At 51.7% G+C, this 22,703-nt stretch overlaps 4 protein-coding genes across 8 annotated transcripts; 2 read left to right on the forward strand and 2 right to left on the reverse strand.

Annotated features, from left to right (window-relative positions):
• Nucleotides 1-2,337: 2,337 nt before the first annotated feature.
• Nucleotides 2,338-6,584, forward strand: C1QTNF4 (C1q and TNF related 4). Of its 2 annotated transcripts, none has more exons than XM_012788609.3 (2): nt 2,338-2,598; nt 5,436-6,584. In XM_012788609.3, exon 2 carries the CDS (start codon nt 5,441-5,443, stop codon nt 6,419-6,421), a length of 981 nt encoding a protein of 326 aa, XP_012644063.1. In that variant the 5' UTR covers nt 2,338-2,598; nt 5,436-5,440; the 3' UTR covers nt 6,422-6,584. The 2 variants fall into 2 exon arrangements, with proteins under 2 accessions (XP_012644063.1, XP_012644053.1); XM_012788599.2 differs by lacking the exon at nt 2,338-2,598 and adding an exon at nt 2,641-2,889.
• Nucleotides 6,585-8,234: 1,650 nt separating this feature from the next.
• On the reverse strand, nt 8,235-10,033 carry FAM180B (family with sequence similarity 180 member B). The gene is made up of 3 exons (XM_020286480.2): nt 9,786-10,033; nt 8,861-8,931; nt 8,235-8,649 (listed from the first exon to the last, which is right to left on the reverse strand). The coding sequence occupies exons 1-3, from the start codon at nt 9,877-9,879 to the stop codon at nt 8,254-8,256; spliced, it is 561 nt and encodes a 186-aa protein (XP_020142069.1). The 5' UTR covers nt 9,880-10,033; the 3' UTR covers nt 8,235-8,253.
• A 1,307-nt stretch (nt 10,034-11,340) lies between these two features.
• On the reverse strand, nt 11,341-16,797 carry NDUFS3 (NADH:ubiquinone oxidoreductase core subunit S3). The gene is made up of 7 exons (XM_012788663.3): nt 16,675-16,797; nt 16,504-16,566; nt 15,315-15,412; nt 14,953-15,102; nt 13,869-13,994; nt 13,613-13,732; nt 11,341-11,602 (listed from the first exon to the last, which is right to left on the reverse strand). The coding sequence occupies exons 1-7, from the start codon at nt 16,736-16,738 to the stop codon at nt 11,420-11,422; spliced, it is 804 nt and encodes a 267-aa protein (XP_012644117.2). The 5' UTR covers nt 16,739-16,797; the 3' UTR covers nt 11,341-11,419.
• Nucleotides 16,798-16,822: 25 nt separating this feature from the next.
• Nucleotides 16,823-21,913, forward strand: KBTBD4 (kelch repeat and BTB domain containing 4). 4 transcript variants are annotated; one of them, XM_012788571.3, is made up of 4 exons: nt 16,823-16,904; nt 18,119-18,736; nt 19,333-19,439; nt 20,261-21,913. In XM_012788571.3, exons 1-4 carry the CDS (start codon nt 16,886-16,888, stop codon nt 21,119-21,121), a joined length of 1,605 nt encoding a protein of 534 aa, XP_012644025.1. In that variant the 5' UTR covers nt 16,823-16,885; the 3' UTR covers nt 21,122-21,913. The 4 variants fall into 4 exon arrangements, with proteins under 4 accessions (XP_012644025.1, XP_020142066.1, XP_012644032.1 ...); XM_020286477.2 differs by having other exon boundaries at nt 16,867-17,020; nt 18,123-18,736; XM_012788578.3 differs by having other exon boundaries at nt 16,868-17,020.
• The last annotated feature ends 790 nt before the right edge of the window (nt 21,914-22,703 follow it).

Consider the following 22,703-nt stretch of genomic DNA (forward strand, 5'->3'; position numbering starts at 1 on the left):
TTCAAAGTCAAGTGGTCATCTCTTATTTTACAGATGAAAAAATAAGGCCCAGAGAGGATCAGACAAAGGGAGATTGCAGAGCATGGTGGGTTAAGGACTAGATTTTGGAGCCAGACAGACCTGGATTTGAATCCTACCCGTGCATCAACCTCTTTATCCTCATTTGTAAAATTGGGTTAATGATACCTACTTCAGGGAGTGTTAAGAAAATTAAATAAGGTAATGGATGTGAAAAAGCACTTGGAACAACACCAAGCACACAGTGTTGTTAAGTGTCTCAGTTTGGGTTCCCCCCAAAGCAGACTTTGAGGCAAGGATTGCAGTGCAAGTAGTTTATTTGGGAGGTGATCCAAGAAGCAGGCTGAGTGAGCGAGACAAGGAAGAGAGAAAGGAAAATAAAGTGTTCAGATCTGAGTGGGTTTTCACCATGGAAAACCTATTCAGTTCCGCCAGAGTCTGAGACTGGAACATGCCTTGGACTTGGGAATCCGGAATTTTCCTGCCGAAGGCCGGGAGCTGTGGTGCGGGCCTGTAATGCCAGCTATTTGGGAGGGTGAGATGGAAGGATCACTTGAACCCAGGGGTTTGAGACCAGCCTGGGCAATACAGTGAGACCCATTTCTAAGAAAAGAAAAAGGTATGGTCCACTGAAGGACCAGAAAGCTGGGGCATTTATCCTCTAGCTCTGGACCTCATTGGCTGAGACTTGCTCTGGGGGTGTTAGGTCCTCAGCACTCTGGCCTGCCCCACACTCACTTCCACAACTGAAGGAGGGACACAGGAAGTACAGGCCTGGTCAGGAACTGTCTACAGGTGCCCTCCAGGTAGGCCTGGGTGTGGGCAGTGCCCTGACAGCATCTGCTCCACTTAGTGAAAGGAGCTTGCTATTCAACTTATTGTGGTTGCAGGGTGAGCAGAGACTACAGCCTAGCTAAGGCTCTTTTCTGAACCCTGCTGCCACCTCCTCCTAACTCCCATTCTGGTGTACCCCTCACCCTCCACCCCACTCTGCCCTGCCCACCACCGAGTCACTTTCTCCCTGTCCCCTGAGGCAAACCCTGCTGTCGTGTGCTCCAGCCACCTTTCTCTACCCCGACCCTGACTTCTCTGGTGAGAAGTCCTTGTAGATCCAGGGAGAGTGTCAAATGGTTCCCAGCCTGAGCCAGACCCCAACTGGGATTTAATTATCTCACTTTTGCCTCTCCCCTCCTTCACACCATCGCACCTTCAAGAGGGCAGCCCCACTGTTCTGGCCCTGAAGGAGTGCAATGCATTAAAAATGCAGGGACTGCACAGCAGATCTGTGGCACAGAAAGGACTAGAGCCCAAGTCTCTGGAGTCAACCAGGGACAGGTGGGGAACACCCAACTCCTGGTGGCTGAAAGCAGGGCTCACTCACCGTAGTGGGCAGAAGGCAGGTCTTCACCTCCATAGCTGTCACGGGAGAGAACAGCAGCACAGAGGAACTGAGTCCTAGCTCCCTGCCCGCATCATAGGATCCAAGCCCAGAGTGGAGGCCATTGGAAGGGCCTCTGGCCAATGTTAAGGTGGGAAGACGGCTGTTCCCAGCCCTGGTGCCCTGTTGGACTCCTGCTAGCCTGGCCTCAGCTAGGCAGGGCATGTATCAGTGTCCCACTCCAAACAGAGGTCCCTCTAGCCCTCCCATTGCCCTTCTCAACCCTGTCTCTCCCCACAGGCACAAGCTTTCCAGCAGAAAATTCAATTCTGCCCCAAGGACTCTCCTCCTTACTCACCCCCTCCCCAGGGGGAGCCGGGCTGACCCTCTGTGGCCTGCAGACTTGGTGTCCCTTCTTTCTTCCTAACAGACTATGGGCATTTCCTGATTTGCGGGAGGGGTGGAAAAACTAGGTCATTTTAAGCTCTTCCTTCACTGGCAACATTGACCCATTTATACTTCTCTTCCCTCAGCCCCTTCCCCCAAGGCCACTCAGCCTGGACATCTGTCCCAGCCAAAATCTCACCTTCCACTGTCCTTGCAGTCCAAAGGCTAGTCCAGTCTCTGTGTCCTGCGCCAGTCTTCTCTCCCTAAACCAGGGAGGAAGTTGGTCTGTAGAGCGGCCCACCCCTAGTTTGGCCTCTGCCCCGGGCCTCAGTTTCCCCATCTGCTAACCTGGATTAGTGACGCCTGCTCTATAGACCCAGAGGACGAATATCTCTACGGAGGTAGGTCACGGACTGACGAGGAAGGGTCCAGCGCTCGGCGCAGGCTCCGTGCGGTGCCCCCAGCCCCGCTGCTCGGCTGCCCCTCCTCCGCGCGCCCCTCCCTCTCCCTGCTCCTCTCCTCTCCCCTTCCCGCTTCGCCCCTGCCTCTCCCGCCTCTGCGCTCGCTCGCTGGGCTCCCTCCTTAGCTGACCTTCCCTCTCCTCACGCCCCGTCCCGGGCCCCCAGCACCCTGCCCGCCGCCGCCTCCGAGCCTGGAGGAGCGGCCCGAGCCCCCGCCGCCCCCGCCAGGCCCGGCCCCGCCGCAGCGCGGGCGGTCAGTGCGCAGCCCCGGCGCCCGCGCGGAGCCCGCAGCCCGGAGCCCGCAGCCGGATCGCGGGCTCGAACCGAACCCGACCCGCCCGCCGCCCCCGCCAGGTGAGGACAGATCCGGGGAGGGGCGAGCCAAGGTTCCCCTTTTATTGGAAGCGGGGGGCCGGGGAAGACACGGGGAAATTGGGTCTTTTTTCCTTGAAAGGAGGACCTGGGAGCCTTTTCATGAAAGAGGCACAAGGGCTTTCACGCCGAAGGAATAGATGGAGGGAAGGTCTGGGTAGAGAGGTTTGGGGTACCCCTTTCTTGGTGATTTTTTTTCTTTTCATGAGAAAGGATTGATTGGCTTCTGTGAAAGTGGGATTTACCTTCTTGGGAGGATGAAGGGCTTTCAAGGTAGGTGGATAAGGTGGTTCTGGCTGGGCTGGAGGGAGGGGTTACCTAGAGAGTGGTGGGGAGGAGGGCTCTGAGGTCCCCTCAACCTGACATCGCTGCACCTCACCGTTGGTTCGGGGCTTTGGGTCAGCCCAGTTCTCTGTGTCCCAGTTTTTCTCTCTGAAGATGACTATTTTAGAGCCCCACCTGGACAGAGCTAGGACAGCCATTTCCATCCCTGGAGCTATGACGCCCACCTGCCACCCCCCCACCTCTGACCTGCTCAGTGAAGGGGCTTCAAGGGAGGATGGAGACCCAGGGACCTGGGAAATGGGCACTGGAGGGTGAAACGGAGGCTGGGTGCCAGGCACACAGGAAGACACCTTGGCACTGGTGGGGTGCACTAGACATGGCAGGGAGGTTGCTGGGGGTAGAGTGGGCAGGCGCTTCTGGGCCATGACCTGCTAGGAAAGTATCAGAGTCAGGAAGAGTTGAGCTGTTCTCAGTGCTCCCAGAAGACAAAACACTGGAGGGGTTTTTGTATGCTTGCTTTTGTTTGGTTTTGCTTTGTTTCTCCTTTCCCCTGAATCCCAAGGCTTATTCCCCTTCTCTCCTCTCCTATTTTTTTGCAAAAGTGGAAACTGAGGCAGAGGACAAGTTAGCTGGAGATACCTGTGTCTGTGAGGGAAAGGTGATAGGGAGGCAAGCACATCGAATTTGGAGTAAAAAAACCTCAGCTCAAGGCTTGCCACATTGCTCCCTGAGTGACTTAGGGCCAAAATGCTTCTGCTTTTGGGGGCCTCAGCCTCCTCAGCTACAATATGGGAGAGGTCCTGCCTATCTCGCAGGTTTGCTGAGACCAGATGCATGGAAAAGAGCTTTGTAGAAGAGAATGCACTGGACACTTCTGAGGTGCAGTCTTCACCACTGTAGATGGGCTCCTTCCCTCCTCCTTGCCCTCACCAGGGTATTGCTAACCCATCGGGTGTCTTTGTGAGAATTAGAAAAAGTACCTCTTGTGGAAGGAGACAGTGTTTGGCCGGGCTAGCGATTTGTGGTCTTAATTATGAGAATTATTAGAAGGCACACTTTACCCCGGATGCCCCTCCAGCAGCTGCACAAGTGGAATGTGGGCTAGATTCCAGCTCCCTCTGACCCTCAGGCGAGCACCCTTGTGCAGGACACCTCTGCACAGCTGTACTTGTCAACCCTTCTCAGGAGGACCCCAGTGTCTTTAAGAGATACAAAGCTACACACACTCCCAGGGTATTTTCTGAAGAAGCCCACATGCCAGGCTGCTTGCAGCTCATTCTTTCCTGCTTTGTCTCCACTTCAGGGCCTTTGGGTATCAAGCCCCAAAGCCTCTGCCCTACTTGAGAGCAGGCTGGAATCCCACCCTCAGAGAGTGACTCCTTTGAGTTAAGCAGTGCCTTCATCCAGGTCTCTGCAGGAGGAGTTACTGAGTCCCTAACCTCTCATGTGAAGAGCTGTATCAGTTTGCTTTTCTCAGGGCCAAGAACAGAAGAAGCCTCTGCACACCTGTGTAGCACTGCTGTTTGCAAACTATGTGCACACCTGCTATCTCAGAGCATCCTCGCAGCAAGCTTGTGAGGCAGGTCTCCTACCCATTTACACGGAGGGAGCCATGCCCAGAGAAGTTAAGGAACTTGCCCAAGGTTTCACAGCGTGTGAGTGGTAGAGCCAGGACCCAAGCCCAGATCTAGCTGTCTGCCCTCTCCACTCCACCACTATGGAGGAACAGAGTTGCTGACTTCACAGCCTTGCCAAACGCCTGCTGGAATTGTTGTTCTCTCTCCTTAACCCCAGCAGCCCCTGGCTCTTTCCTTCCCGTCAGTGAGCAGCCCCCAAGCAGAGAGGAAGGAGACACCTTCTCTTTTACTCTGATTTCATGGGGGAGGGAGCTACCACAAAGCACAACTGTTGTGGCCTCCCAGTGCAGGAAGGGCCCCTCAGTGCAGAGGCCCAAGGTCTAGTGTGAGAGCTGACCCCTGTGTGAGGGGCAGACGAAGGAGCATAAAATAGCCGCAGGAAATTGCAGCCAACTGGAGGCTGAAACTCAGAGACCCCTGCACACCTGCTGTGTTACCAGGGGCCCTGGGGAGGGACAGGGGTGACCCTAGCCAGAACATTTCTGCTGGTTTGTGTGCATGCATGTGAGCTTTCACTTGAGAAAAGGGTTTCAGTGCGTGCGCACGCGCTTGGAAAATCATAGCCTAATCCAATGGCTCCCAATGTCTGGTCCCCAGCCCAGCAGCATCAGCATTACCGGGAATTTGTTAGAAATGCAAATTATTAGGCCCTATCCCAGACCTACTGAATAAACTCTGGGGGTGGAGCCAAACTACGTGTTTAATAAGCCCTCCCAGTGACACTGAGGCACGCTAGAGTTTGAGAAGCAGTGACCTAGTTCAAGTATGTAAAAAAACCGAGACCTAGTTGTGGGTCAAGGGGAGGGCTGGGAAGAGAACCCAAGTTTTCCAGTCCCAAAGGGCCAGACGCTTGGAGGGGGCCGCTGCCCAACACTCCTCTCCTTCCCCTCCTCATAGGCGCCATGCTGCCGCTTCTGCTGGGCCTGCTGGGCCCGGCAGCGTGCTGGGCACTGGGCCCGGCCCCAGGCGCCGGTTCTTCCGAGTTGCGCTCGGCCTTCTCGGCGGCGCGCACCACCCCCCTGGAGGGCACGTCGGAGATGGCGGTGACCTTCGACAAGGTGTACGTGAACATCGGGGACGACTTCGACGCGGCCACTGGCCAGTTCCGCTGCCGCGTGCCCGGCGCCTACTTCTTCTCCTTCACGGCTGGCAAGGCCCCGCACAAGAGCCTGTCGGTGATGCTGGTGCGCAACCGCGACGAGGTGCAGGCGCTGGCCTTCGACGAGCAGCGGCGGCCCGGCGCGCGCCGCGCGGCCAGCCAGAGCGCCATGCTGCAGCTCGACTACGGCGACACGGTGTGGCTGCGGCTGCACGGCGCCCCGCAGTACGCGCTCGGCGCGCCGGGCGCCACCTTCAGCGGCTACCTGGTGTACGCCGACGCCGACGCGCCTGCGCGCGGGCCGCCCGCGCCCCCCGAGCCGCGCTCGGCCTTCTCGGCGGCGCGCACGCGCAGCCTGGTGGGCTCGGACGCGGGCCCCGGGCCGCGGCACCGGCCGCTCGCCTTCGACACGGAGCTCGTCAACATCGGCGGCGACTTCGACGCGGCGGCCGGGGTGTTCCGCTGCCGCCTGCCGGGCGCCTACTTCTTCTCCTTCACGCTGGGCAAGCTGCCGCGCAAGACGCTGTCGGTGAAGCTGATGAAGAACCGCGACGAGGTGCAGGCCATGATTTACGACGACGGCGCGTCGCGGCGCCGCGAGATGCAGAGCCAGAGCGTGATGCTGCCGTTGCAGCGCGGCGACGCCGTGTGGCTGCTCAGCCACGACCACGACGGCTACGGCGCCTACAGCAACCATGGCAAGTACATCACCTTCTCTGGCTTCCTCGTGTATCCCGACCTCACGCCCGCTGGCCCACCGGGCCTCAGGCCCCCGGAGCTCTGAGCCCTCGCCCGGAGAGGAGCACCGGAGGGCCAGGGGACATGGGGGCTTGCATGCAGAGCGGGGGCCGCCGCCCGATCGGCCCGCGGGCGCGAGCGCGACTGCCTGCCTCCCCAGCGCGCTGGACTCTGCCAATAAAGTGGGCCTCCGCGGCGCTGTCAGCCCAGCGTCCTGCCTCTGTGTTGACTCCTTTGCTCCGGCGCAGGGAGGGCACTGACTACTGCAGACCCACAGGCCCGAGATGGGGGTCGGAAGTCAGAGGGCAGGATTGGGTCAGGCCCTGGGAGGACGAGGAGATGAATTTGATTAAACCATATTCGCTTAGTCTGTTGCGGGCCTCCCCTTCATGTCCCTGTCCAGTCCTTCCCTCTGTCCGACTCCTCACCGTTGACCTAGGACCTCATTCTTAGCCCCGGGCTGATTCCTTTCTGTAACAGCACCCCGCTACCCCACGGGCCATGAGATTCAAGGAAATGACTTATTACTTTCTCCAGCAGAGCGTGGGAGTGGGATGAGGAGTCGATACCTGGTTGCCCTGACCTCTGCCCTCCCAGGATGGGGACAGTCGTTTGCTAAGGGCAGGGGTTAGATGCCTTACTCTAACATAGAATGACACAGGCTCCAGGAGGCCAGAACAGAACATTTTATGGGAAGAACTACAGAGAATCAGGGCTACACCTGCCCCAGCCCACCTCAGTTTGTTTCTCTCTCCATTGGTCTTCTCCCAACCTCACTCCTTCCCCTCTGAGGTGTTCATCTGAAGCTTGTTGAGATGGACCAAGACAGTTTTTTCCTCCCTCCTCCAAAAGAGGTAATGTTCCACCACCTGCTTCCCTCTACTTCTCCAACAGACAGAACTCACTAAGTCCAATCTGTTCTCTCAGCCCAGATGGGGAACTTGGAGGCTCAGAGACCCCAGAGCCTTGGTTGTGCTTAAAAGGGGTATCTAAATTAGGACTGAGTGCAGAGCATTGACAGGGTTCCTGTAAATTGTGCAGAACCTGTCACAGACTGCCAGAGTAGGAGTTGGAGGGCCAGACCCTGAGCTGGCCCTGACTTGGGGCTAACTTCCCTTTCAACATCTTTTTTTATTTTTTAATTTTTTATATAGTCATTTTCTCCTTCAGATCTTTCAGCATCTTTTTTTTTTTTTTTTTGAGACAGAGTTTCACTTTGTTGTCCAGGCTAGAGTGAGTGCTGTGGCGTCAGCCTAGCTCACAGCAACCTCAAACTCCTAGGCTCAAGCAATCTTACTGCCTCAGCCTCCCGAGTAGCTGGGACTACAGGCATGCGCCACTATGCCCGGCTAATTTTTTCTATATATATTAGTTGGCCAATTAATTTCTTTCTGTTTATAGTAGAGATGGGGTCTCACTCTTGCTTAGGCTGGTTTCGAACTCCTGACCTCGGGCAATCCGCCTGCCTCAGCCTCCCAGAGTGCTAGGATTACAGGCGTGAGCCACCATGCCCGGCCTCAGCATCTCTTAAACACGTTTCTTAACCCTGACCCCTGACTCCTGATCCCAACACACACACCCACACACCCACACCCACCCACACACACACACACACACACACACACACACACACACGGACATACGCACATACTCTGCCTACAAGTCTTGCCCTTAGCTCTGCACCTGCTCACTGGGACCCGAAGCTTGGTCTCTTAGCATATCAAGGAACAAGATGGCAGGGGTGGGGTGTGAAGGGTGCAATGCAAGCCCAGCGATCTAAACACAGTGGGAAGAACCAGGTGCCAGATGGATGCCCAGGATGGGTCTAGCTGGGAGAGATGGGGGAAATGGAGGGGGGAATGGCACATGAAGGGAAGGTTAGGGTAAGGGGTCAAGGATGGAGGCCCAGGGCTCCAGCACTGGGGGCTGCTCCTGGGGACAGAAACCTTTGCACAGGTCCCAGAGTGTTTCCTGTGCCAGGAGGGTGAAGACCTGGGTCCAACGACCCCTCTCCTCAGCCTCATTAGCTGCGTGGAGCCGGTAGACGCAGGACAGCCCTGTGAGGAGCAGATGTTCAAAGTCCCAAGGGCTAAGAGGAGGCCCCTTCCGCAGGTCCTGGAGCTGCCGTAGCTGCTGCTCAACACCCTCCAAGTCACTAGGCACGTGGTGCTGCAGGAGGAGTCTGAGTCGGCGGCCTGGATGTGTGGATGCTAGTTCCTCATCCTGGATGTGCAGCTGCCCCATGACATCCAGCTCCAGCCCAGCCCAGAGCAACTGCAAGGGGAGCCATGTAAGGGGTGAGCTGGCCTGGGGGGCCGGGCAGGGAGCAAGAGTGGGCCAGCGGGGCATAAGCAGGCAGTAGGACCCATGCTGGGTTCTCCCTCCCCCAGCAGGCCCACCCTGAGACATCCCCCTTCCCAACCCTGAGCTTAGGGACCTCTGGACATGCCCAACCCACTCCTTGTCCCAGGTTGGGAAGAAAGACCTCAAACATCACTTCCGGGGCCTCTGGCTTCTGCAGGCCACCTCCCACGCCGGCGCTGTCCATGGGCTGCCCTGGGGCAGCAGAGAAGAGTCAGGCCCCTGTAATGTTCCACTCTGAACACCCCAGCCTCCCAGAAGTGCCCCTGAGCTGTCTGGTAGGGGGCCCTAGTGGTTCATCAATCTACAAAAGGGCAGGAATGCCATCTCATGCTCCTTTCTCCCCTGCCCCACATGCACATTGACATTCACCCTCCCAGGCAGTTCTTGTGATGCCATAGCATCATCCCAGGCCCAATTACCATCTCGGCAAATGCCCAGGACTCCTCCTTTAACTTGCACAATGCTCTTGGTAAAGAGCTCCAGGCCAATGGGTCACAAGACCTGTCCCCTCCCAGTAATCATCTGGGGACAGTATGACCTAAAACAGTGCCAGTGACCCTCCCCAAAGGATGAGGACCTCGTGGGGAAGAGCCTACCTATTCTTTCCCTGCTCCTCCTCAGTAGTAGATCCTGTGCAAGGCATGAGAGCACGGCCAGGCTCAGCAGGGTATCTCTTGTACCTCCCTCCACCGTGCACCCTGGAGTGTTGCCTAACCCTTGCAATCATTGTCCCAAGCCCAAGGCAGGTCAAAAGACCCTGCTTTGGGCATCAGCTGGAAGAAGCCCAGGGCCCAACTCTAGTCCAGACCCTGCTTTGGGCATCAGCTGGAAGAGGCCCAGGGCCCAACTCTAGTCCACCTGGCTCTTTCCATTTCTGGAGGTGAGGCTCATACCATTACCCACCACTGCACACATCAAGCTGGTACTTGTCATGCCCACAGTTCCTATGCCCAGCTAGGCTCAGACCAGACTAGTACAGCAGACTATAATGCTGTCGGCTGGCAGCCTTCCTTGGCTCCTGTCCACCCACCCTGAAGCCCTGGTACCTGCATGGTGCTGGGTCGCAGTCACCCCAAGGAGACAAATGGATCCCATGAGGCAAGCCAGGAACTGCAGTGTCACAGCCATGCTCCACCACATCTTCTAAGTCTCACTCTTCTCACAGTTCTCTGCTCCCTCAACTGCCTGCCACAACCCTCGGCTCCAACTTTCCACTGCAGGCTGTTCCTGAATTCCATTACGCATGTCAGTCTTCAATGCTGAACAGGGAGGGGCTGGCTGTGGCCTTGGTCACCTCCCAGGACTCATTCCATCCCTTAGAAATGGGGAATCTTTGGTTGTTGGCACGAACCTGGCTCCCTGCTTGTCAGGCCCTCAGCCTGTTCCTCCTCAGATGGGCGGGATGCTTAGTTAATAGGAAAAAGGTGTTTGGTAGCAAACAGATCTAGCTTGGCCCTCCAAATGGGTAACAAAGAGCCCAGGCAGTAACACTACCTTACCGTCTGCCCTCACCCTCAAAACATTCTGCAACTGAGGCCAGTCCCAAACACCCAGCCCAGCCTCCAGGGAGCCCTTCAGCTGCCAAGAACATCAGCTGCAAAGGCCTGTCTTCCAACTGCATGGTGGGCTGGGTGACCAGCCCCTTGGACAGGAAGAGCCAAGTACTCCAATCTCAGGCACGCAGCCACAGGCTGAACAGACCCTAGACTGGCAGGGGTAGGGAGCATCTTCCCCCGGAAGACAGGCAAATCTGTAGCTTATGAATTTTTTGCCCCAGCCCTAGGACCTTCTTTGTTTGCTAACATTGTCAGCTCAGGCCAGAAACTGGGACAATTTCCTAAGCCTAAGAGTGATGGAAGATCAGGCTACAGGGAGGTCACAGGGCTCAAGACTTAAAAATGACTTGAGATTCTTCCTGGCTCTGACTCTTGGCTCATGGAACCCTCTGGATGTTAGGGTGGAATGAGTGGATTGGGGTTTCCTTTTTTCCACCCAGGCCCCTGGATCCATCAGCTTCCACCACTCTGATGTGGCAAAGGGCTTTCTTCAGCAGTTGTTGAGACTCCCTCCAGTTCTCATTGGAGGCCATGCCACACCTATCCTGAGCCTTGTGGACTGTAAGAACTTTCAATTACAGCTCCAGAATTCCACTCAGAAAAACATCCAGGCCTGCAGGTCACCATGTCTACCGCTGCATTATTTAGTCCCATTAAAATAGACTCCCTGGGCTGGGTGCTGTGGCTCACCCCTGTAATCCTAGCACTCTGGGAGGCTGAGGCGGGCAGATCGCTCAAGGTCAGGAGTTCGAAACCAGCCTGAGCAAGAGCAAGACCTCGTCTCTACTAAAAATAGAAATAAATTAATTGCAGAAGGATTGCTTGAGCCCAGAAGTTTGAGGTTGCTGTGAGCTAGGCTGATGACACGGCACTCTAGCCTGGGCAACAGAGTGAGACTCTGACTCAAAAAAAAAAAAAAAAAAAAAAAAAAAGACTCCCTGGTTTTGTAGGGTCTCTCTAAGTAAGTAGGGAAATATACCCCTGCCTGTATCTCCCCTCTCCTGAGTCAAAGTGTCACTTCTACCAATTATAAGCACACAGAAAGTGGTGAGCCTAAGTAGGAATTTATTTACACAAACAATTATAGATAAGGCGTTTCTAGGACCAATATGCCTTCCACGGAGCTACTTGGATTCGGGCTTCTTGGCTTCAGGCTTCTGGTCTCCAGCTTCAAGTTTGAGACTCTCAGGCGGCTGGCGATAGGCAGGGAAAGCCTCCCAGGGGCTATTCAGGTCAAACTTGCGGAACTCTTGGGACAACTCCACCGGCTCAGCCACCACCCGCTTCACCTCATCGTCATAGCGTAACTGCAGGAACAAAAGGCAAGCTTGAGCACTGAGGAAGGCCTTGTTACAGCCAGGAAGAAGCCCGTTTTCACAAGGCTAAGGATAAAACTTCTCCAGCCCCTGTCCCTATCTGTCCTTGACTCCTATTCCATCCCCTTCCCAGGCTCTGTAAATAAATCTCCATCCAGGCCGGGCATGGTGGCTCAGGCCTGTAATTCTAGCTCTCTGGGAGGCCAAGGTGGGTGGATTGCTCGAGGTCAGGAGTTCGAAACCAGCCTCAGCAAGAGTGAGACCCCGTCTCTACTATAAACAGAAAGAAATCAATTGGCCAACTAATATATATAGAAAAAATTAACCGGGCATGGTGGCACATGCCTGTAGTCCCAGCTACTCGGGAGGCTGAGGCAGAAGGATTGCTTGAGCCCAGGAGTTTGAGGTTGCTGTGAGCTAGGCTGACGCCACGGCACTCACTCTAGCCTGGGCAACAAAGCAAGACTCTGTCTCAAAAAAAAAAAAAAAAATCTCCATCCACATCTGTGTTACCTATCAGGTCATATCCCAACCAGCTAGTGCGTGGGATTCCAAAATGGCCTCTACTTCTCATGCCCTGCCAGGCCAGCACCCATCAGACTCCCTTGCCCACCACTACCACATCATGAGCTTACCCCTTCCCCAGAAGAAGTGACTCTGCTCACCCATCCACACATTCTTGTAATGATAAGCAGTCAGTGGCTGTAAAGAGTAAATCTAGGCCGGGCGCGGTGGCTCATGCCTGTAATCCTAGCACTCTGGGAGGCCAAGGCGGGCGGATTGCTCGAGGTCAGGAGTTCGAAACCCGCCTGAGCAAGAGCAAGACCCCGTCTCTACTATAAATAGAAAGAAATTACTTGGCCAACTAATATATATAGAAAAAATTAGCCGGGCATGGTGGCGCATGCCTGTAGTCCCAGCTACTTGGGAGGCTGAGGCAGGAGGATTGCTTGAGCCCAGGAGTTTGAGGTTGTTGTGAGTTAGGTTGACACCACGGCACTCACTCTAGCCTGGGTGACGAAGCGAGACTCTGTCTCAAAAAAAAAAAAAAAAAAAAGAGAGAAATCTAAACTGCACACACACCAACTTCAGGTCCTATGGCATTGGTATTTTCACTGTCAACACAGTGAAACACAGTATATCCAGTTTCTTGTTATTGAGGGAGCTGATAACTAAAATAATCAGATGCTGGGGTAAAGAGGCAATCCAGGTAAGGGAGATGGCAGGGGTGAGTAAAAGGGAGGAGAGAGGGAAGTAGCCTTTACTAGAAGTAGCTTGAGAGAAAAATGGGAGCATTCAAAGCATTAACAAAATAGGAGCGTTTGGAGACTAAAGGAGGAGGGCTAGAGTGCCACAAATCTAAATATTTCTAAAAAGTTACTTTGCTACAAAAATCACATATATGTACGTATACGATAGACTATCTTTCCGTTAATAACTTGCAGTACCACTGAAATTCTGCATAAGGTCCTTGTAGTTACTAGTCCTGTCTCAGTGGCCATTCTTGAGGACTGAACATGTAGTGTCCTCCTTGTCAACTGTCTTCCCAAAGATCCAAGACAGTGTGAAATAATCCTCACTTTCAGTTCTCGGGGACAGACTGTGTCCTCAAGGCTGACTTGATCATTACAATAATAGCTAGCATCAGCTGAACATTTATAATACACCAGGCTTTACACGCACATCATTTGATGCCTGCCACACATCTATTAAATGCTATTATTATTTTTTTAATTTTTAAAAACATTATTTCTTTCTTTTTTTTTTCCTTCTAATTTGAGAGTATCCAGAAACAGGATAAATGCTATTATTATTCCCATTTTACAGATGAGAAAACCGATTCATAGTCAAACTAAGTAAAAGGAAGCTAGGATTTGAATCCAGAAGCCATGCTCTTAAAGCACCACAATCCACAGACCATATTTCCTGCCATGCCCAGGATCCCCTAGGTTCCCTGAGAGTCCCTCTCTGAGGATGCTGCCCTAGTTCCAAGGCTCCTACCTCCACATAGCCAGATAGAGGGAAGTCTTTCCGGAAAGGATGTCCCTCGAAGCCATAATCTGTGAGGATCCTTCTTAGGTCAGGATGGTTGGTAAAAAAGACACCAAACATGTCCCAGATCTAGAAAAGAGAGGTTCTCAAGCAACCAGTCCATCAGGGCCAACAACAGGGATAAGGGGCTGCGCTGCATCCCGTAGTTTCAACCAGATCCACAAATCTGGCCCAGAGGCAGAGTCCATTGTGTCCAGTAACTCACCTCCCTCTCATACCAGTTGGCTGCCTTGAACACAGAGTAAATGGATTCAATGGGCGTCAGGTCATCTGTGTAGGTCTTCACACGGATCCGTGAGTTGAAGCGCAGAGAGAGTAGGTTGTAGACAATCTAGGGAGAACAAAGGGAGCTGCAAGACCTAGATGGCCATAGGCTGAGGGGTCTGGAATGGGAATCCCTGATTGGGAGTATCAGTGTACCAGAGGATATAGGGTGGTTCTGACCTCCACCCTGTGACCCTACCTTCTGTTTTGAAGCTCAAAACCTCAAGATGCTCCTATGCTTACAACTACTTCCAAAGACTCAGGCCACAGCTGTAGCTCAGCATGTCAGTATGCCTGTGTCAGCTCATGCTATTCCCTTTGTCTGGGGTATCTCCCTAGTCTACCCAACCCCTGCCCTCACTAGGCTTACTTTGTCTCCTGCTGATCTGTTAAGATTCACCACAAACACCCTCTCTCTTCAAAGAAGCCTCCCAGACAGGGCCAAGTGCCCCTCCTGCATTCTTAAAATATCCCTCTAACATCCCATGTAGTATATGTTACTACAGTAAGCTGTTCGTGTGTTTATGTGTCTCTCTTCCTCACTAGAGTGTGGGGGACTCCTGGATGGCAGATACTGTGTGCTATTTCTTTCTCTTTATTTTTTGAATGCTTATTTTCATTATTTCTTTCTCAATCCCAGGGTCTGGCAAATAGTAATCAGTAAATATTAATAGCTAAATATACTGAGAACTTATTGTGAGCTACCAATTTACCCATACTATCTCATTTCATCCTTACAACCACCCTAGAAGACAGAGACAACTTTATACTTATTTTGCAAATAAGAAAACTAAAGCTCAGAAAGATTAAAGAAAGTGTTTGAAGTCACACAGTCTTGTGTGGCAGAGCTAGAATTCATATTTGAGGTCTGCTTGGTTCTAAAGCCTTGGTATAACTGCTGTGTTCTATTGTTTGACCCAAACTGAAATTGAGGTTATTGTTCCCATAGGTAGCTGTCACCCTGAAACTACTCTGTTCCCTTGCATACCTGTAGCCTCCAAAGCTTCTCAAATTTCCTGACTGACCTCAAAACGGTTCTGCCGAGTTGGGATGTCCACTGCTGTCAAGTCAGCCAAGGATTTGAACTGTGCATTGGTGTGATCCCTGAGGAAAGTCAGCACTGGGATAACTCCATCAGGATGAATGCAGACCTCTAACTCATTGAAGAAGCACACCTGCAGACATGGAAGGGAAGGGAGAGGGAGCAAAGAGCTACTGAGGGGGCAGCTAACTTCAGCTGGGGTCACCTGGTTTAATGCAGAGAAAGAAGCCCAAGTTTGGGACAGAGGAGTCTGTAGTTTCTTTGAAATCAGGCTGCCCACTCCCACATTCCCTGAGAGCATGGTTCTTTCTGGAGCCAGACCCAAACAACAGTAATGAACATTACCTGAACTTGTTGGACATACTTGGGCAGGATTTCAGCCACATATTCTCCAAAAGCTGAGAGTTGTTTGCGGGCCACATCATTCTGTGGTCTGACAGTGGCTGGAAGGAAAAGGCGTATTTGACAAAGGAATGGAGAAGGTAGCAGCCAGCCCTGCTCCCTGTATAACCTTGAGAAAGATGCAGGTGCAGGGTTCCTCTCCCAGAGACGAGGAAGCAATGAAAACTTGGGAAAAATGTCACCTTGCTAGACAGTCCACAAAGACTCTTACTACTACAGCTGGGGTGTTTGCCTCTTCTTCCCACACACTGCCTGCATTTCTGCTAGAGCTCTGTCTTAGCTCTTCTATCAGACTAGGAACTCCTTGAGGATGGGAACTAGAACTTTTGCTTCTTTGTACCTCCTTAGCACTTAGGTTATTACCAGGTTCTCAAGATAAGAACTTCAGGGCTGAAAAGCCCTCACAGAATGTTTTGATAAAACTTTTTATTTATTTATTTTTGTGTCAATGAGAAAACTGAGGCCTAGAAAAGGGGATATGTCAGGTCTCCTAACTCCCACTCTGCTTATGTTGACTATAATATAACATCTCCATAGCTCATTCCTGCAACCCTAAATCACTGAGCACTCACAAGTCACAGGCTGTGGAGTAAGGGTTAAGTGTTCCCTGCTTTTGGTAGCTGGCAGGCCTTCTCTGTCAATTCACTAGGAATGTGACCCTGGGTAATTTAATTCTCAGTACTGTTTCCTGAACTACAGTGTAGAGAGTAAAATACTATCTATCTCATAAGGTTATTGTAACGACCAAATAAGATCATTCACTAAAACGCTTATCCAGGTGTCTGGCACGCAGTAAGCACTCAATTAACGTGAGCTACTATTACCACTGTGCTATGAATCCTAAAAGTTATGTTTTCTGCTCTCAAAGAGCTGACCGTTTAATCAGAGAAAAAGATCATGGAAACGTATAAGGGATAATCAGGGCCATAACAGAGAGGCCTAATGGCACAGGGAGGATTCAATTCGGCCTGTGGAGTGAAAAGCACAACCGTCAGATCTACAAGGACAACTACAGATTTGCAAGGAGGACGCAGGGAAGGGCATCCTAGGGCAAAAACAAACATCCAACTAGGAGAAAGAAGAATCCCACCCGCAGGTAGTACGGAGAAAAGCTCTTCCCCAACATACTCACGGCGCGTGTCGGCCGCGGCGCTCTCCCTCCTCACCGGCAACAGCACCCAGGGTCGCCCAGCTCCTGCACAGGGAGATAAAAGGCACAGACGCGAGCGGTGAGTCCCGAGTTCTCTGCGTTGGGTGCGCCTTTGCTCCTGAGCCCGGCCTCAGCCAGCTGCCGCCCGCTCACCCCTGGCCAGCGCCGCGGCCCCCGCAAGCCTGCGCCACCAGACCCTGGCCGCCGTCGCCGCCATGTTCCCCGGACGCACACAAGGCAGCCGAGGAACAACCCACAGGACACGGAGCACCAAGGACACGGACCGGAAGCGGAAGTGTGCAGCGGTACTTCTTCCGGGCGGACGCGGGGCCGGAAGCGGAGGTTCCGAGATCCGGGTACCGGGATGAAAGGAGGGAACGCAGGTGAGAAAGCGAGACCGACAGGTGGGGAAACCGTGAACGTAGCCCTAGGTGAACGTAGCCCTAGCTCCGTGTGGCAGAGGCTGGAGAGAAGGCGAGGACGCTGAAGAACCGGACGGGTGAGAGGAGGGGCGGGGGCGGGCGTTCTGGCTTCTACGTTCTATACCCCTCCCCCGCTTCCTGAGCCAAGCTTTTGACGAAGGCGGGCGGGTCTGAGCTGGAAGAAGTTTCCCTGGCGACCGTTTCCCAGGCGACTCCAGGTGGAGCGAGGACACTACACTGGGAGATGGGCCCCCTCATGCCCCCATCTAGAGACGACTAAGTTCTTTCTCCAGTTCTGACACTGAGCCTTGGGGAGTCATTAGGGTGAGCAGGGAAGTAGGGGAAACAAGCTCAGAAGAGACCAAATGTGGGACTGACATATCTCAGGCCAAGCCTCATATTGGAGAGTTTGGACTCCATGCGCGGGGGCAGAGGGAACCTGGCCACAAGGACGTGGGGGTCTTTTTTGTCTGGTTCTGCTGCCCCTGAGATTCACTAGTTTTATGCCCGAGTTATTTGGTTAGTAAGGTTTTTAAAATTATAAGCCTTCTCCAGTCTTTTACTTTCATATGTTGACCTAAATCCCAAGTATTTTACATCATGGAAAGGAATTGGAACTTTTTTTTGCGACAGAGTCTCGCTTTGTTGCCCAGGCTAGAGTGAGTGCCCTGGTGTCAGCCTAGCTCACAGCAACCTCAAACTCCTGGGCTCAAGCCATCCTGCTGCCTCAGCCTCCCGAGTAGCTGGGACTACAGGCATGCACCACCATGCCCGGCTAATTTTTTCTATATATATTAGTTGGCCAATTAATTTCTTTCTATTTATAGTAGAGAAGGGGTCTGCTCTTGCTCAGGCGAGTTTCGAACTCCTGACCTCGAGCAATCCGCCCACCTCAGCCTCCCAGAGTGCTAGGATTACAGGCGTGACCCACCATGCCTGGCCGGAAATTGGAACTTTTATTGATTTCATTGGGGGCAGGGGACGCCACTGCGGGAGAATGAACCTATATTTGGTTGAAGGAAAGCCTCAGGGACATTATTGGCAGTACCAGCACTAAGGTTAATCTGGACCCACTTTGCTCTAACTTTTTCCTTTAATTTCTCTGAGTTGGACAGTTGGATCCATAGACTATGGCTGTGAATTCCCCAAGTTACTCAGGTGGTGTTGCTTTGCAGACAGCTGGCAAAGAGAGAAGTTGGCTACCATGGAATCACCCGAGGAGCCTGGAGCATCCATGGATGAGAACTACTTTGTGAACTATACTTTCAAAGATCGGTCCCACTCAGGCCGCGTGGCTCAAGGCATCATGAAACTGTGTCTGGAGGAGGAGCTCTTTGCTGATGTCACCATTTCAGTGGAAGGTCGGGAGTTTCAGCTCCATCGGCTGGTTCTCTCAGCTCAGAGCTGCTTCTTCCGGTCCATGTTCACTTCCAACCTGAAGGAAGCCCACAACAGGGTGATTGTGCTGCAGGATGTCAGTGAGTCTGTTTTCCAGCTCTTGGTTGATTATATCTACCATGGGACTGTGAAACTTCGAGCTGATGAGTTGCAGGAAATTTATGAGGTGTCAGACATGTACCAGCTGACATCTCTCTTTGAGGAGTGTTCTCGGTTTTTGGCCCGCACAGTGCAAGTGGGAAATTGTCTTCAGGTGATGTGGCTGGCAGATCGGCACAGTGATCCTGAGCTCTACACTGCTGCCAAGCACTGTGCCAAGACCCACCTGGCCCAGCTGCAGAGCACAGAGGAATTTCTCCACTTGCCCCACCATCTACTCACTGATATCATCTCAGGTAAGTTTCAGAAGAGGGCATATCATATCCAGCTTCTTATTCAGTGTATGTTCTAGTTCAGGAGAAAGTAACCTTCAAGCTTCCTGGTGTTAGTTTACATTATTCCTACGTTACTACTGAGACACCTAAGAGAGACTGAGTTGAGATTCAGTGTAATTGTTGTGGGAGACAGTCCCTTACAGAGGAAGAAGCCAGTACTCACCCACAAAAGGTAGTGAGGAGCTATTTGAATTATACTCTAATCTGTGTGCCTAAGTGTTCTCATCTCTCCTATACTTTTAGGAATTTAATTACCTATTAAAATTGAAGATGAGTCAAGGTAGCTAACAAACCTGACCCTGTAAGTTAGGTATAACCATACTTTAGGATTGAGCTCTACAGCCTAGTAGGTTGTTTACTTGGCAGATGGGAACATATCAAGCCAACCATTTTGATTTTAAAAAGCAAGACAATTTTAGGCTAATTTCATGTATGTATGTATACACACATAGTGGTAGTCTAATAAAATGGTTCACATCTTTAAAGCCCCTTACTCTAAATTTCCCTTTTGGATTATCAGATTGTCATTGACCATACCTTTCCTTTGGCTCTCACAGATGGAGTTCCATGTTCCCAGAACCCAACAGAGGCAATAGAAGCCTGGATCAATTTCAACAAAGAGGAAAGAGAGGCTTTTGCAGAGTCACTCAGGACTAGCTTGAAGGTAAGGCCAATTTATTAAGAGATGGGACATCATATTCTCCATACATTGCAAGCCATCAGTTGGCCTGGCCTCTTTTTGATGGCTGTTGAGTAATTCGTCTCCAACTTGAAGTTGATATGAGCGAAGGAGAAGAATGTGTTTGTGACCCCCCCCCCAACCACCAATCTGTGAGCTTCAAACTTCATTGAGAGAACTACTTTCATCATGGAGGTAACAGTCCTAAGCACTTTGTCTGAAGCACCAGCTTAGAATAGTTTTAAAAAAGCTGTAAGGATGAGTGTAACATACTGACTCAACATAAAATGTCTCAAAGAAAGTGATTACAGGAGACTCAGGATGACATACGGTAACTAGAGGGGATTGTATTAGAGCAAGATAAAAGTGTGAGGGTCTGAACTTTAAGAATATGTGTCTTAGGCCGGGTGCGGTGGCTCACGACTGTAATCCTAGCACTCTGGGAGGCCGAGGCGGGCTGATCGCTCAAGGTCAGGAGTTTGAAACCACCCTGAGCAAGAGCGAAACCCTGTCTCTCCTATAAATAGAAAGAAATTAACTGGCCATCTGATATATATAGAAAAAATTAGCCGGGCATGGTGGCACATGCCTGTAGTCCCAGCTACTGGCGAGGCTGAGGCAGGAGGATTGCTTGAGCCCAGGAGTTTGAGGTTGTTGTGAGCGAGGCTGACGCCATGGCACTCACTCTAGCCTGGGCAACAAAGCAAGACTCTGTCACAAAAAAAAAAAAAAAAACAATATGTGTCTTAGCTGATCCTGACCCTAGAACTGATAGCTGTAATTTATCATTTTAATTTTGCCAATAGGAAATTGGGGAGAATGTGCACATTTACCTGATTGGGAAAGAGTCATCTCGTACCCATTCATTGGCTGTGTCCTTGCACTGTGCAGAAGATGACTCCATCAGTGTAAGTGGCCAAAACAGCTTGTGCCACCAGATCACTGCAGCCTGCAAGCATGGTGGAGACTTGTATGTGGTGGGAGGCTCCATACCACGACGCATGTGGAAGTGCAACAATGCCACCGTTGACTGGGAGTGGTGTGCACCTTTGCCTCGGGACCGGCTGCAGCACACCCTGGTGTCTGTGCCCGGGAAAGATGCCATATATTCATTGGGTGGCAAGACACTGCAGGATACCCTCTCCAATGCAGTCATATATTACCGGGTAGGTGATAATGTGTGGACAGAGACAACCCAGCTAGAGGTGGCTGTGTCAGGGGCTGCTGGTGCCAACCTCAATGGGATCATCTACTTACTAGGGGGGGAGGAGAATGATCTGGACTTCTTTACCAAACCTTCCCGACTCATCCAGTGCTTTGACACAGAGACAGACAAATGCCATGTGAAGCCCTACGTGCTGCCCTTTGCAGGTCGCATGCATGCAGCTGTGCATAAGGATTTGGTGTTCATCGTGGCTGAAGGGGACTCCCTGGTGTGCTACAATCCCCTGCTAGACAGTTTTACCCGGCTTTGCCTTCCTGAGGCCTGGAGCTCTGCCCCATCCCTCTGGAAGATTGCCAGCTGTAATGGAAGCATCTATGTCTTCCGGGACCGATATAAAAAGGGGGATGCCAACACCTACAAGCTTGACCCTGCCACTTCAGCTGTAACTGTCACGAGAGGCATTAAGGTGTTGCTTACCAATTTGCAGTTTGTGTTGGCCTAAGGCTGTGGGGGGAATGCAGCTGACTCTTTTGCCCTTTCCCTTTCTAGCATCTCCCTACCCAAACTCAAAGTTCCTTGGGCCCCAATTCAGAGTAATGTATTATTTTGGGGCACAGATTAGAAAGACAGCGACTGTCCTTCCCCAAATCCATAGAAGTATTCTGTTTGGGGCTCTTTAGACTGCCGCTGCTCAGCTGGCCACTTGAACTGAAAGTAGGCCAGCCTGTTCCCTGCCACTCTGTGGTAATCCTGTGCCACACTACAGATTGCTTAGAATAAGCCTCTTCTCAGACCTTAGGCACAGCCTCCCCTCTTTACCTGATCAATGTTGAATATAAGCACCCCTGATCCCAGGGCAGAAGGAAAGATGCCCAGTCATACTTTTTTTCTATAGCCTGCAAATTGGCTCGCTGATAACTTTTCCACAAAGAATTAATTACGTGTTAGAGTTTTCCTTCAGGTTTTGGTTGTGACAGTGGACTAAGATGAAGGTGTGCTTCACCAGCAAGAGTCAACTCTAGAATTCAGGACTTTGCTTCTATTGTTTTCTTGTCCGTCAGGAAATGTAATTTTGATTTTATTTTTGGCTTATTTCAAGAGGTAAGCCAGAAAGTAGAAAGGACTATTTCTGATTAATAGCAGAAACTATTCAATGCTAGGCTATAAATAAAAGGTAAAAAAAAAATAGCAGAAACTTTTTTCAAACTAAAAAATACAAGGTCTCTTCTCTTAAAGGCTCTAAGTTAAGTCAAGAGCTAGGAACTGTTCATACAAATAAAAGTTTTTGAAGGGATGTGTGTGTGTGTGTGTTGAATTCTGAAAGAGTGACTCCCTAAGGGGAATTGATTATGTGCCTACACATTTCTGAGTCAGCAGCAGTCCTAATTGCAACCCGTGCTTGCTTTTCTACGTATAGGATCACATTTTTAAAAGTGTGAAGGGAGGCCGGGCGCGGTGGCTCACGCCTGTAATCCTAGCACTCTGGGAGGCCGAGGCGGGTGGATTGCTCAAGGTCAGGAGTGCGAAACCAGCCTGAGCAAGAGCGAGACCCCGTGTCTACTATAAATAGAAAGAAATTAATTGGCCAACTGATACATACAGAAAAAATTAGCCAGGCATGGTGGCGCATGCCTGTAGTCCCTGAGGCAGCAGGATTGCTTGAGCCCAGGAGTTTGAGGTTGCTGTGAGCTAGGCTGACGCCATGGCACTCACTCTAGCCTGGGCAACAAAGCAAGACTCTGTCTCAAAAAAAAAAAAGTGTGAAGGGAGCCCCACAGGGCCAGTGAAATTGGGATTTTTTTTTTTTTAAGAGACAGGGTCTGTCACCCATACTGGAGTACAGTGGCATGATCATCACTGACTGCAGCTTTAAACTCCAGAGCTCAGGTGATCTTCCTGCATAGCTGGGACTATAGACACAGGCCACTACCTGCCTAAGTTTTTAAATTTTTAAAAATGGAAACAGGGCCAGGCGTGGTAGCTCACACCTGTAATCTTAGCACTCTGGGAAGCTCAGGCAAGAGGATCATTTGAGCTCAAGAGTTTGAGACCAGCAAGAGCAAGACTCCATCTCTAAAAAACAT

Source organism: Microcebus murinus, chromosome 4, assembly GCF_040939455.1.
Source record: "Microcebus murinus isolate Inina chromosome 4, M.murinus_Inina_mat1.0, whole genome shotgun sequence".
Classification (NCBI taxonomy): domain Eukaryota; kingdom Metazoa; phylum Chordata; class Mammalia; order Primates; family Cheirogaleidae; genus Microcebus; species Microcebus murinus.